This window comes from Struthio camelus, chromosome Z (genome assembly GCF_040807025.1).
Source record: "Struthio camelus isolate bStrCam1 chromosome Z, bStrCam1.hap1, whole genome shotgun sequence".
Lineage (NCBI taxonomy): Eukaryota > Metazoa > Chordata > Aves > Struthioniformes > Struthionidae > Struthio > Struthio camelus.
In genome coordinates, this window is record NC_090982.1 from 63,948,086 (window position 1) to 63,963,250 (window position 15,165).

At 46.3% G+C, this 15,165-nt stretch overlaps 1 protein-coding gene across 2 annotated transcripts in view; it reads right to left on the reverse strand.

Moving 5' to 3' along the window:
• Positions 1-15,092, reverse strand: part of LOC104152962 (serine incorporator 5) — a 35,963-nt gene extending 20,871 nt beyond the window's left edge. Inside the window, exons 1-2 of one of the 2 annotated variants that reach the window (XM_068926701.1) lie at positions 14,949-15,092; positions 1,599-1,766 (exon numbers count right to left, since the gene is read on the reverse strand). In XM_068926701.1, coding sequence (XP_068782802.1) covers positions 1,599-1,766; positions 14,949-14,975 — 195 coding nt within the window. In that variant the 5' untranslated portion in view covers positions 14,976-15,092. The remainder of the gene's footprint in view (positions 1-1,598; positions 1,767-14,948) is intronic. The other variant, XM_068926702.1, reaches the window with a different exon arrangement.
• Between the last annotated feature and the right edge of the window lie 73 nt (positions 15,093-15,165).

Here is a 15,165-nt window from a genome sequence, read left to right on the forward strand (position 1 = left end):
TCACAGTAACTCCTGGCAAGCAATTTCAGCATGCACATGTTAAGCAGTTTTAAAGTCACAGGTCATGGACAAACATCATGCCAACAACATTTTGTCATGGACAAAATACACGTCTGTATTGGGCATTCTTACAGAGCTACCATCAACTTCTCATAACCAGCAGCCAACAGGGAAGGTCACAGTGGAGCACAGAAACCCTCAAGCTAGCCCCGACATAAGCCAGTCAGCTCATCTGTGTTGCATTCACAGGGTGAATTCAATCGGACCTGGAGGGAAGAGTTTCACAGATAACAAAGACAAGCACTCAGGGTAAGCAGAGACTAAACAGGACCAGCAACTGGTTAAACCAGGAAGCAGCCTCAACCGTGATCCCGCTGGCACTCCCTCAGCAGGGTACAACACCAAACAACTAGACGCCTGCAGCGACTGAGGCCTTCTGAACCTCTAGGGCAAGCTGGGTCACATCCGCGCAGCAGGCCTCATGCCAAGTTTGATGCGGAAACTAAGTTTCAGTCCTATACTACTTAACTTTTAAAAATTAAATCCAATCATTTTTCCCTCTCCTTAAAAATAGATATTTTTTCTTGTAGTTTGCAGAGGGTGAGAGAGCATTTGTACTACTGAGACCGACTTGGGTGGCTTAAAAAACCAAACCAAAAGATGTGGAACAACAGCTCCAGTGTGTGGCCTCAAATAGGCTGGTGAACATTCAGCTCAGAAAAGTTATACTAAGACTCTGAAAGAAACCAAGAAACCTGATTTTAAAGCCTAGTTTTAGTCACAGCCCCCTTCATTCTTTTGAAACTTTTTAATTAAAAAGACAATTAGATCTGAACTGTATCTGCTGTGGTTAGTGGTCATGGGAACATGATGATTCACATGTACTTAAGAAACCCTTTGTAAAGGATTCAGCATTGTGCACTTTGGTAGTCTGTCACATAACACCAAGAACACAGAATTAAAACAAATTCAGCACTTGAAGAGTTATCTTTTTACCTTGATTTTTCTGCTACTAAACTAGTTACCAGAGACAAATGCAACGTTAGAGTGAACTTGTGAGGGATCTCACGCCAGGGGCATGATGCCTTCACTAGCTAGCATTAGGCTGCCCTTTTTGCTTTCCTCTGCTATTACTTTCTGTGTTCTGTCTGACAGAGACTAAAGGACAAAACATCTTTAAAACCCATGCTGAGGCTCCTGATGAGTTTCTCACTTGAAAAGGTTTACCAGAAAATAATTTGCTCTACTGTAACGTATCCCGTAATAGACTCTAGTGAAACTACCTGCATAGCAAACGTGGGCTGGGTTTATCGCAATGGGTTTCTACACAACACAAGAGGCGACCACTAATCCTACGATCCTTTACTCTTCCCGTTGTGAAATACACTTGAATGGTGAGCAACGGACAGAAGAGGCAGAACACAGCAACTTGTCCCTTCTGGGTTTCAAAGTGGTGGGGTGGAGGGAATCCCTGCCCCTCAGTCACGCAGAAGAGTCCCCAGAGGAAACACTGAAGGGAGCACCCGTGTACGGGAGGAGACCTAGAAGGAGCCGCATTTCTCTTCGGGAGCAATAGCGGAGTTGTCTCTCTTACTTACATGCACTTTCATTTCGTTAGCTACTGTTGTTGACATCATGACGCAACAGATGATAGTCACCAGGATGAAGTAAAGCGCATACATGAAGCGGGTACTTGTTGACTGCTTTATCTTGGGGCAGCATTTGCAGCACAAGGCACAAGCAGCAGTACCACAGCAGCAGGCCAACTGGAAAGCAAGACGACAAAAACGTAAGTCACTCCATCATCACTGCTAGCTTTCTATTGCCTAAGTCAGACAGGGAAGCTGAGAGATTTCCTATGAAACTCCAGAATTTCTTAAGTCATCTACTCCCGTCTGACCAGTATCGAAGTGCAAACAGATTGCCCTGTTTATTAAGTCACCAGATTTAAACATATCAATTTCTAGTTTTCCCACACACTAAGGATGAAGGTGAGTATGAACTGCTCCCGATTTCTTAATCCTGTTTTCTGATATCTCTATGCAGTTTATGGTCCTGGCATGTTTTGCCCAATAGAACAGTTATTGCAGTGATCAGGCTCTCTTTCCTGTAATATACTCTCCTGCCTCCACAGTGAATAAACAAATCTGTGTAAGAAGGACACAGATTGCAGATGTTTGCTTTTAACAGGGACAAAATTACTTTGTTTCTGATACAAGCTGGAGATGGGTTTTGCTTCACAACAAGCTGCATAGATGCATTTTCAATTCATCAAAGTCCCACTGTACTTTTTAAGGTGCCCTTTTTGGTACGCATGTACAGGAACACACCTTTTTTTGGCCACAGAACTTTCTGTGCTACTAAAGATGGAGCATATTAAAGGTGGGAGGGGAAGCTGTTTAAGCCACACTTTTGGGATAGCTGTGCTCAAGGCTGTATAACAAACAACAACAACAAAAATACTGACAGTCCTAAATCTCTTGGGCAGTGGAGGAAGAACATGGAAATACGTTTTCTTTCTAGCTTAGTGCAAACAAAGCAAGAGAGAGGTGAGCTCAAAGATCACGTGTATGTGTGCATATACATCTATATATACACACACATATATAAAATATACAAGCAGCTTGTGTATACACACACACACGCATGCCCCTCATATAAAGCAACAGTGTCCCCGGCCAGGCCCTTCCTTGCAAAGCCAGCCGCATGAAGCTGCCTCAGCTGAGCAAGCAGAGGGGACCACTGGAGACACCTGAGCATGCATGCTGGTGGGAGACCCCCTCTCTTCCGGCCCTTCCCGGGGCCCTCGAGCCGCTCACCTCCAGGGGCTCCCCTCCGCAGGGGCCCCTGCGGCACCAAGAGCCGCTGAGGCTGCTTCGCCCCCAGTTTCCTCAGCCCTGCGAGGTGACGCAGGGGCAGAGCCGCAGCTCTGCCCGGACGTTCGGGGCACCCCGCTGCAACTGAGCAAGCAGCTGTACGCAATGGCTGGCATTTCTTAGCCCTTGCCCAGGGTTTCGAGACGCACTTGTTTTTTCACCATGGGATATGTTCTGATCAGCAAAAGCCACGCATAAGTTGCCCTGACAAACTTCACTTGCTCGTATGCCGCTTGAGACACTAAACCATCACACATTGTTTTCACCCTAACACACTTCCTCCCTCAATATTGAAGACTGTCCAGCCGAGAGAAAAAGGCAACGGTTTGACGAGTCTGTCTGCGGACGCACCTATCTGATGCAACTCCACAGACTCTCACGTCTGCACTGGTTGATCAAAGAGCCCTAAACCATTTTGAAGAATTGTCTTGAAAAGACTCGCAGCTTATTATTTCCTTGCAGTTGTTATCAGTCGCAACAGCCCAGCTCAGGCTTCCTGCTTTCAGCCCCACACAACGGGGGCATCGAATGAGGCGAGGTCTCGTTTACGGACCGGCTGCTCGGCTTTTACAACAAATAAAATGGGGCCAGTTCAGCTCAGCTCCCGCCCTACAGTGCTCTCAGCTCCTCACCGAATCTCACGCGACAGGAGAGAGCGGCCTCAAAGCAAGCAGCTCCTGAAACTACTGCTGCTGCAAACAAAACAACAGCAAAACCCCAAACACACGAAGTTCAAGTTGCGGGTAACAGACGGAGAGGGCTCGCGTCGGCACCAAAGTTAGAATAAAAAGCACTATGTGCATAAACACATCATGCAAGCGTACTTCTGAAACGGAGGGCAATGGTGGCTGAATGGCAACTTTAATTGTGATATCTACTGAAATTAAGTTAACATTTACAGCAACACCTACAAGACATAATGTAGCTAGGGCAAGTTACTGATGCAGAAAACAAATGGAATAGTATTTCAAACAAAAAAAATGTATCAGAAAAGTAAAAGCCATCCACTTTTCCAGAATTATGGGGGGGGGGGGGGGGGAATAAAGACCGGCACTAGAGCTCTTTTCAATCTGTATCAACTTAAAGGTTCAAACTATTCAGGGTGAACTTCAGCTGCTGGCTTTATTCACAGCAAAAAGGTTAAAAACTGTACTAAAGAACTAAAAAGGTATGCAGCTTTGGCATTTGCAAGAGTGAGAGGGGAACAACATTTTCCTAAGCCAGGTGCTACACTGCTACAGTGAAACCTCATTCATGTCCAGCAACGTGTCTGCTATTCCAGTCCTGGGTCTCTGCAGCTGCTATTTAAAGCTACAAATACTTCAACAGAACATAACTCTTTTATACTTTGTACCACATTATTTAGTGAGACTTTAATGGTAACTTCTAATAGCTGCCATGCAATCTGTAAGTTGGCAATATTTGTGAAAAATTCCAGTGCAGCCACCTTATTTCAGATGCGCTCCTTTAAGCATTCGGAATAGCCATGGAAACTCTAGAAAGCTGGTTAGGTTAGTCGTCCCCAGCCCCAAGCCCCCCCCCTCTCTCTTCCTTCTTAGTTTTTATTTTTATTTTTGTTAACTCTGGCTATGAGCAGCTACATTCTGGAGCGGATCGCAATGGAAGAGCTGTTATCCAAACGTAAAGGAAAACAGTCTCTGTGTCAAGAAGCAACGTGCTGGCAGTACATTGCTGGCCCGAGAGGTTTCAAAGACGCTACCTTTGGATGACAGAGCTCAAGTCCACCTCCTCAGCAAGTTCTCTGCTAGAAAGGTTACCCTAAAGGGGCAGCTACACTGCGGAGCCTCTCTAATGCCACATGCCTTACCGTGACCGTGGCCCAACTCACCTCACCTCTTCCTTCCCACCACTGTAAGATCAGCTGCCCTGCCCAGGGCCTCGGGACCTTCAGGTGCAGGAGTGCAAGCCACAGAGAAATCTCTTAAAATGTTAAAAAAACCAGGCTCTGAAGAGCAAGTCATGTCACAAACCTTTTGTATGTTATTTAGCTGACCACTAAACAAGTCTGCAGGGGAAACGTAGTTACAGATCTGTTTTAACTTTGCTGGGACACCAGTTTTTGCCAGACCTAGTCAAAAGCTGAAAACTCACCTCCCAGCACAAATCCTGGGGGAAAAAAACAAACAAACTCCTCGCACCCTGTTTTAGAGCAATAAGAGCTCCTCCAGAGGATGAGTCCTGAAGAACAAACGTGCTTCACAGTTTTCAGAACAAAAAACAGAAAACCCAAGACTCAAAACTTCTACAAAGGGGCAGGTCTTGATAATCCTGGTCCACACCTACAGAGCCGGGAGCTGAGCTCTCCATCCCGAGACGCGATCCCTGGAAGCGCTAGGTTCCCAAGAGCCCAGCACCACCGCAGCAGAAAGTCCGGCGGCTCTGGAAGAAGTCTGTCACATCTGCAAGAGATTCTGGCTTAAACTCTTTCTGCTCTAAAGATTCCCACAAGTTAGCAGTAAACATGAGTACGTATTGTCATCCCAGTTCCTTGTGTCTTGCATCTTCTCTTTGTTTTTGGACAAACATCAGTGTCTGACAATAATTACAAGGACTACATAAATATTTGCGCTTTCCACAAATATTTATAACCGGCCTCCCCCGTTGTGCTCATCTACTGAGCAGTCAGGCCTCCACAACACAGCCTGGCTACTGCTTTGCTCACCCCTAACTCTTTAGGAGCTCAAATAGCACATCTGAAATTCTGAAATCTGAGTATCCAGTATACTTGCAGAGAGTTCAGTGATTTGAACTGGTTGGATAACGGTTTATCTGACACACTGGCTTCACGGTACCAGCTGTGGAAAGCAGCGGTGGAAACTTTTTTGTGAAAAAGTACTTATCCAACATACAGTTTCTTATACATTTCTTCTGGTGGCAGGACTGGCTTAAGAGTCACTGGCTCTCCTCAGCTTTTCTCCTCTGCCAGCCACTTGCTCCTACCCTTGCGCCAGCATCTCACTAGCACTTATAAGAGCTATTTCTGCTGCTGGGGGTAACCAAATAAAGACATCAGGTGGATTAAAAAAAGAAAAAGAAAAGAGAAGAAAAAGAAAAAGCAAGAAGACACAAACAGTCCTTCTCAGTTGCCTGATGATATTTGCTATGCAATGACAGAAATAGTTCTACCATTTCAATCGAGGGGGACAGTACGCAGATGAGAGGGGACAGCAGAGGTCAAAGCTTCACGTCAATCCCACGCGCTTTGACCCAACCACTTCACCTCCTCTAGGCAGACACATTTCGGTGATATTTTTCTACTATTTCATTTGAGAAGAGTGTGGAAGGTCCCTGTCAGACCAGAGGAAGGGTCATTTCACATCCACACAGTGAACACCAGAAACAATGCGGTACAGACTACGCAACAGCCCTAGTCAGGGCTAACCCTTTTTCCAAGTATAGGCAGCCCTGGATATATTTGTACACTCCTGTCCTATTTCAGCTTGGGAAACATCTACGGTTAAAAAAAAGTTAGGCGGGTTAAAAAAAAGAGGGTAAAAGCAGGTTTACCATCTTGCGTGTGAGCTACCCCTTCCCTACAATGAATAGTCCACCACCATATACTTAACATCTGCCATGTGTAAGTTTTTGCAAGTCTACGATCCAAGCTGATAAATTGGCGGAACTAGGTATGACATTAATGTTAAGCATGCATGTAGTTATTTACATACAAGGTTGAGCTATAAAGCAGTTACGTCCTGCCTACTGCTTTCTTAGAGACAGTGACGTTTTAGGAAGGTATTTTCCAGAGACGTTTCCAAAAAAAATCTCCAGGGTCATAGAAAATATTTTGTGCAGCCATTAAAAGAAAGTCCATTAAAACAAAGTATATCTCAGTACAGGAGTTTCAGGATCGCTGCCCAAAATAGCCTATGGTATTTTTAATATACACAAACCATAGGAAACTATCAAACTTGTCACAGCAAAGCACTCTTCCTTTTGGGAGACTTGAGCAGAAATGGTAAAAATCAAAGTGAAGAACAGCAGATTAAATTTTAAAAAGTGCATGCTTACATGAAATGAAGACTTCACAATGCTTCATCTCTTCCCTTCTAAATTACTGCCCAAACAGTGTAGACAGGACGATTACATGCCTTCTGGCCATTTCACAGAGCAAAGGAATGTGCCTTGCTGAAGCTTCTTTTCATGAGGGCCTACAACAGCTTAGTTTTCCATAAATTGTTTAATTACTTGACTACCAGCATTAGCCAGGCCATAAGGTTTGCAAATAACACGGTCAGTGATCTGTGAACAGCAAAGTCTACCAAAAACGCCCGAACAACTCTCATAGCAACATGAAGCATCAAAGCAGGCTGAGAGAGTGAAGCAGCGTGCCCTGCACAGCTCATGTCCGGAAGGGGTTAGGCTCCCAACGCTTGGACCTTTATATTTCAGGAAGGAAAAATCAAGCAAGCAAAGCACCCTGTTAGTGCACTGCTCCACAGAAATGAGAGGTGCCCGAGAGGGGTCCCAAGTGCTAGGAGCCCGTTGCTGAACCCCCCTGCTGCGATGCACACAGGCTTTGCAAAAGCCTCTTCAATCAGTTGCACGATTGCAGAATAGTTTGCTTGTCCCTGTGAAGTAACTAAATTCACTGACGCAGCTTTATTTTGTCTTTTATTAGTCTAAGCTGGCTTTTCAATGCTTCTTTCTTAAATATTCAGACTGATCATGTGGCCTAAGCCAAGAGATTTTGTGACCAGCATACCAGTTAATTAACTGGCAAACTATTTTTAGGAATACACCTCACACTGTGTGAACTGTGAAAAAATAAAGCTGACTTCAGAGAAAAGTCACGCCAGCACAAACATTGCCTAACACTCCTTTCCAGTGAGGCTAACGCGCTCTAAGCTGAATTTCTAAAATGCAGGGTTTGTGCCTGGCACAACGAGGCAGAACTATCGTAGAGTAGGAAGGAGTTCAAAACCTGAACGAGAAAGCAGCATCTAGGACACTGGGAGTGAAAACGCGGGCAAGCTACTGTCAAAGGCTGGCAGAGCAGAAGTAAAGCCCTTGGCTGAACTGAGGATAAGGATCTTTTGTCTTTATGCTCAAACTTTACTACGTGATGACTCAGCTCAGCATTAGAAAAACAAAGCCCATCACTGAAATTTCTAAACTAAAGGGGGGGGGGGCTCCTCTCCTGATGATTTTGGAAACTTCAAGACAATTGTTTAGTCTGACCTGAGTATCGCAGTGTTTCACATCACCCAGTTCTCAGCAGTACAGCTGCTCCCTAGTTCCTGGGCTCAGTACAGACTGTCTGGATTTGACAGCAGTATGAAATAGTCAGTCTGTCCCTCCTAGTGGTTAATTATATTTATCACTAAAAATAGCAAAAACAAAAAACCCCTTTGAAATTTGTCTGCTACAGTTTTCAGAAGGCGGTCCTTGGTGAGGCTTGCTTTGCTAACTTAGAGAGCCTTTTAAATACCTGGCGTTTTCTCCCCGTTCATGAAACAGGGAACTCCACATGAGGGGCTTGGGCTGAACAGTTAAGGCTGTAAGACGCCTCCTCCAGCAGCTTCAGGTTCCTGTCGGCTGTCCTGTCATTTCGTATTTCACAATTTTCTTCTCCGCGGGTGGTTCTAGCTAATACTGCAGCCGCCTCTCTGCCCTTCACAGCAAAGAAGCTATGAAGTAGAGCAACTGGAAGATGAAAGACAAGCCAGCAATGGCAAAGTCTGACAACTTAAGGCTATCACTTCCATCCAATGAGCAGATTTTCTCCAGTTTAGCTCTGATGTTCAAGACCAGACTGGAGAGGCAGAATGATATAATGAAGCAACAGGGCGCATCGCCACAGATAGAAAGAATCTAGAACGTGGTGTTAAAGGAATACAATTGCTTAAATCCATAAAATACAGGAGTGAAGAAGCAGTTAAAACTAAATCTCCATATATATTGATTTAAAATCATGCAGCTGGAACTGCTGCTTCAGTTTTGAATAAACTGACAGCTCTAAACCATTTTGTAGACATATTTTGTCTTGAAAAGTCATTTTTGGAACTGAGTTGAAGCACACTTCAAGGGGAAGAAAGATACTAACACCTTCACACAAACGGACAAAGCCAGGGAACTGGAAGGAAAGGTTAACTATTTCTTGCCTCATCATATTAAACAAAATAAACAAACAAAAACAAAAACCCAGAAAAGTTCTAATTGCCCAAAGCTTTGCTGAAGACCTTCCAGTGTCAGCACAGCCAACTTCACACATTTCCAGCTTGTCAGATTCAAAGCGGAACCAGTTGATAAGTTCCTATTGCTTATTTTTCTGTTCAGACTTGTGAAACAGCATTACGACTACTCAAGAAATATCTTGAAAAATATTTCTGAAACACTATTCTGCCAAAGCGTAATAAAAAAAGAGAGAAAAACATGCAAATTAGGTCTTTCAGAAAAAGTAAACTAAATTTTAACAGGATCTGTTGTTAAACAGATGATACATTTTGATCAGTTTTAGTGGACAGAAAGAGAAACTGAAAACTTGCCGCTTTCAGACTGCAAACTCTTCTATATTTGTAAATATCTGAGCATTACTAACTGCAAAGATCAGCCCTAGCGTAGTTATGACTAACTACATCGATAACAAGATGACTAGGTGTGCCAGGACTCCCTTGGAAACACAGAGCCAGCTTCCCACAACAAACGTCCCTGTAAACAGTACAGCCCTTGCAGCACAAAGCGCTTGCTGGTCTGTCACTCCAGTAACCTCACACTGCAGCATAACACAGCCTTGAGACACCACCTACTAGCACTTTAAACAGGAAAAGGCTTTCGATCCGTTGGGAGCGCAGACGCAATAGCATGCATTCAAAATAGCAGAGATTCAATGATTTTATTTTAAGCGAAGGGGCCTACACCAGAGAGGTCCGTTTCCAACTGCAGCACTCAATTCAACGACTTCCTTGAAAAACAAGGATATTCTCAATGCTAGCGCTGAAGCCTGTGTCTTGGGTGACCTGAACGATGCAGTAGGTCAAACTAAGTAATCAGAATGGTCCATCAGGCCCCAACAACCTAGGAAGCCAGGCACTTAACACGTCAAACTGCGTTACAGCCCCATAGGGCCGGGAAAGAAACAGAAGTGCCTTTAAGTCACATACGAGAAGATCCTTGGAAGTAACCTGAAGTTGAAGCGTCTTCACAGGGCTACACCGAGAACATCGTTTGACTCCAGCACGCATTTTGGACAACAGCGGCCACCAGCGCCAGAGGAGACCTCCAGCTCACGCTGCAGCCGCAGCTAACGCTCTCATTCGATCACTGCCCTTGCAAGGGCACGTCTCGCGCTGGCAGCTACGAGCACATGCTTTCCACTGCACGCCCCAGCAAGGAAAAAGGCCACCCTACAACACCTCCACTTGCCAAAAAGCAGCAACACGATCTTAATCCATTCCCAGAGACGCACTCCCTTGCCTGTAAAGGGAATACGAGTCTCGTCCTTACGCAGCCTTCACTCTGCGGCTGTGGAGCGATGGGTATTTCAGCCGGCTCTTTAAAACCACAGTGCAACCAAGTGACAATCACCACGGGACATGAGAAGTAAAGGCGGAAAAATTAAGCAGCAACAGGCATGAGAAAGAGCATCTTCTGCCTCTCATGTCTTCCCAGAGAGAGGATTACTCAGAAATCGGCCTAACAGAGCAAGTGCCAAATGATACCGCACTTAATGTGATCTCACTGTCGGCTGGTTGCTTTCACCTCCCTTTCGAATCGCTTGTGAATACATCAGCAAATTTTTTCCAAATACGACAAAGAGATGAGGGCCTCCAAAATATTAAGTTCTTACAATTTTCATGAAGACAGGCAAGTGGGTTACCAGAGGAAAACGATCTCTTAACCTCAGACAAAGAAAAAGCTGCAACACAAGTGCACTATTAGAAAAGAAACAGACACAAAGCTGTAGAAAACCAGGCTTTGCTAATTCAATCGCTCAGACAACCATTTGTTGTAAAATAAAACCTCTACGGTTTTGCAAACTAGGAAAAAAGCCCCTTCTCATCCTGTTTTTCCTAAGTGTATTTAAGAGCCTTTTAGGACACGACGATATTGCAGATCAGACCTCAGATAACTAGTTTCATCTTAAATCATGATTGACAGAGGCAGGGGACAGGGGGATGCAGAAAGACAACTGTGACAGTGGTTAAAACCCATAACTAATCTTCTCACTTTAAAAAAAAAAAAAAAAAAAAAAAAAACCTGACTGGTTCAGGTCAGGTGTGATGACCCAGGCCCTCTGCCGCAGGAAGGCCACCCGCAGCAGGTGGCCCTCGGGAGCACAGCGGCGAGCGAGCAGGCTCCGGGGACGGCCGCCGGCGCCACGGCCGGTCCCGCCACGCGCGTGGGGCTGCCGCACGAACGCCCCATGCGCGCCCCGGCATGGTGCGGGGACAAGGGGAGAGCACGAGCGAGAAGAGCCCCCTGCTGAAGCCTCTGCTTCTTTCCCTTGCCCCAAAAGTCGTAAGACCGGCCTAAGCCGTTATTTTAAATATAGCTTTTTTATTTTCTGTAAACTCTCGGAGTTAGAGGCCTGGGTATAAAATAAATATCTGATATTCTACTTGTAGCACATCTTACTGAATTTATCACATGAAATAATTTCTTGGTGCTGAATGGTATTAAAGAAAGCACTCAAGATTTGCCAGGCCTACAACATTAGCTTTGGGCTGTTTCTTGACTTTAATAATTATCAGTTGTGGCTGAAAAACACATCTTCACAAACGACCCAGCTACAACACATCGCCACCTAAAACCTAAATGTTAAATATTTAAATTACATGTGTTTAATTCTGGAAAAAACATTCATTGTAATAAAGATTTTCCGCAACAGCTGCTTTTCTTAACCATGATCTCAACTTTATTCTCATGAGAATAACTACAGAAGAAAAGCCAAATGTAAAATCCTGTTTCCTGTCAATTTAAGCAGATGTTTTCATGTAATCAAAAGCAAACCCCTATTGTGGGGGCCAAAACTAGACTATACCCTCACTGCACTCTGAAAGAGAGTCTATCAAAGAAAGATTAGAAAAAGAAATATATTACAGCAGAGAAACCTAAAAATTGCAATTCTCTTTAACATAAGTTTGGATATTGCCTGACACAAACCAGTTGCAGAACTAAAGTTTATAAATGGCCAAGTATCTTGAGAGCAAGCTCCCAGGGTCTACTTGGCAAGGATGCAAGTTGCATAGTAATGTTAATTAAAATTATTTTTAATAATTTTCAAGTGCAAAATCAGCAGAACTGAAGTACACTGGAGTCTGGCAGATTGCCACTGTATCCTTTAACAACAGGAATTTATTCTGAGGAGTCTGAATGCATTTATTCAGGCAGCCATCATCAAGTGGATGTTTAGCACGGTTTGATCCAAAAACAAAAAAACCCAACTCATCTACTTCTCACCAGGAAAATTTGCTGGCATTAAGAATGGGGAAAACGGATAGCCAAGTCATTAACTCACAACATCACTTTGGTCTCAGCCACAGACATCTAGTATGATAACTGCACTTTTACAACTCACAAAGACAACACCAAAATTCTCAGGGAGTTCTAGGAAAGCAGATCTAGAGAAACAAAGAAAGGCAAAGATGTGCAGGACATAAGTACCTCATACTAAAAAACCATGGGACACCAAATTTATATATATCTAAATAGCAGATAGTATTTTTTTTTAGGGAAAAAGGAGGGATACAGCACCAGTATTTTTCAGGACTCATAGTATATAGTTCATCCTTCCTCGAGCACATCTCCTCCATGTCTGAAGGCACGATTAACTTAGTCTGGAGAACATTTAAAGAGAGGTCAAATTTTTTCTTCTTTTTCTAGCTTGATTAACATTCCCTATAAAACGTTTGAGGAAGTTGGCTTGACAGAGAAAGAAGAACGTCTATCCCCTTTTTTGTGTATACATTGGAAGAAATCATATTAAACAAGCAACCTCACCCATCAAGGGTTGAGATTCATCTACCTGCGAAAGCAAGGATCGTTCTTCCTTTAAAAAAAGTTCAATTGCTGAAACATTACTGAAACACAGTTTATGTCAGTTATCTTAGCCTAGAGAAAGGTCATCCGCAGTAAGAGTCTGCTGGTATAACTCCAGCAATATGCCATATTTGGCATAGATAAGTCTTGCATCAAAAAATAATGCTTGAGTCAGCAGAATACATTTCCTCAGGGTATTCCATAATTTTGGCATAACGACTGCATCTGCTTTAGGGCTTTTGCTTAGACTCCAACAGCACCACGGACTTTAGTTTATTTCCAGACTCTTAAGTGACGCATCAGTACCAACGTAACATTACTACTAGATACTACTACACAAGACAGTAACAGCAGTTGTTGAAATGCTTCAAAGTTTGGTCATGCGAAAACCACCCCATTCACCATGGGTCTCAGCAAAAAAGCAGTTCAGGTGCCGTGAACAGCCACGGCCAAACAGTGCCTACCAACAACACTTCTGTTATTTCCACACTATGGAACAGAGATTGAGATGGTCTAAAACTTGTTTCACTTGCTTCCAAAATACATATGAAGAAGCAGCCAAGGAGATCCCTTTCTTTAACAGGAATATTAGCCAGTGTTGTTACTGTTTTCACCCGGGACCATCTACAGCTGTTGGATGAGGTGCAGAGGAGCGTGCACAGGAGCACAGCGCGGGGCACGCACAGAAATCCTTCCAGCCCACTGAGAAAAAAAACGCAGCTGCAGGAGCAAACCTAGCCTGGGATTTCATGCTTCAAGAAAGATCTGACCTTTTTCCAGATGGCGCACACAAAGATAAGAGAATAACCAGAAGCTGAGGTGAGCAGAGTGACCAGTGAGGGAACACCAACAAAATTAGGACCGTTCAGGTCTTTAAACCTGTAAGTGAGCAAGAATAAGCTCTCTGGATGGTCCGTTCCAGACAGGACAGGTAGCAACGGGCTCCTGTTGCAGAAACAGAGATTGTGGAAAACGAAGTACAAGAATGAAGTGCCTGAGGAGATGCAGTCTAACAACAGGCTGGGCAGACCACTGGCAGGAAGGCAAGTCCCTCCTTGGAGGGCAAGGACACAACAGGTCTGGACGGGACCCTGAGGGATCACCTCTCTCCAGTTCCACACCACTCGCCCATCACAGCTGCCGCAGTAAAGGAAACAAGTATTTCCGCAAGATGCGGCGAATGGATTTATCAGCTCCTCGATGCCGAAAGGCGGAAGTCCCAAACCGCCCTGTGCTGCCTCCCTCACCCCGCGCTTCGCTTCATCGCTTGCTTCCTGCGCCAGCACCCAGCACTTGCTGAACCTTTCCGCAAGCCAAATTTACGTGAGCTCGTGAAAGGGTCTGTCCAGCACCAGAGCCAGGGTGGCGCCAAGCCGCCAGGAGCTGGAAGACAGAAATAAGACCGTTCCCTTTCTCTTATATTATGGGGCCTCATTTCCCCACCATCAGGCATCAACGGCAGTCATATAACCACTCTTTCAGTTGGGTGTGCGTCAGGCGACCTGGCTTCTGTGTCCCCTTCAGGCATTAGTCTTAGTATTAGAGGTCTTGGGAAAGGTTTTCCCCCTCAGCACCCGTTTCCTCCCTCGGATCCCGCTGCCCGGCTCCTCTCTAAGGCGTGCACAAGCGGGACGAGGCTCGGCAGCACCCCGGCAGCACCCCGGCCGCGGGGCCACCCGCGCCGGGCGCTTGGCACAAGGAAGAAACGCCAGGTTTCTCCCCCGGCGCTACAGAGGCGCCGCTGCAAACCAGCCCTCGGAGCGCCAGCTCCTGCGCAAGCGGCGGACCCCGCCGCGGAAACGACCCCGCTCCTGACAGGCTCCAGCGAGGTGGCCGCGCTCCTCGGAGCCCGCAGGAGCCGCAGCTCTGGGCGCGCTCCGCCCGCCCGGCCGGACGCGGCGGCCGAGGGGCTCCGGCCGGCTCTGCGCCTCCGCCCCGCCGCGCTCCCGCGGCCGCCAAGGAGCGGCGCAGCCCGGCCCGGCCCGGCCCGGCCGCACCTGCCGCGCTGCCCTCGGCTCGCCCCGCGCCGGACCCCGCCGGGAGGAGCCGCCCCGCGCCCCGCGCCCCTACCTGGCCGGCGCAGCAGGGCGCCGACATGCCGGCGGCGCAGCCTCGCTCGCTCCCTCCCTCCCTCACAGCGGCAGCCCCATGCGGACCGGGCTGGGCCGGGCCGGACCCGCCTCGGCAGCGCGCAGGGCACCGCCGCCGCGGGCGGGGCAGCGCCGCCCCCCGCCCGGCCCCTGCGCGGGGCTTCCGCTGTCGTCAGCCCGCGCGGCGGCGGCGGCGC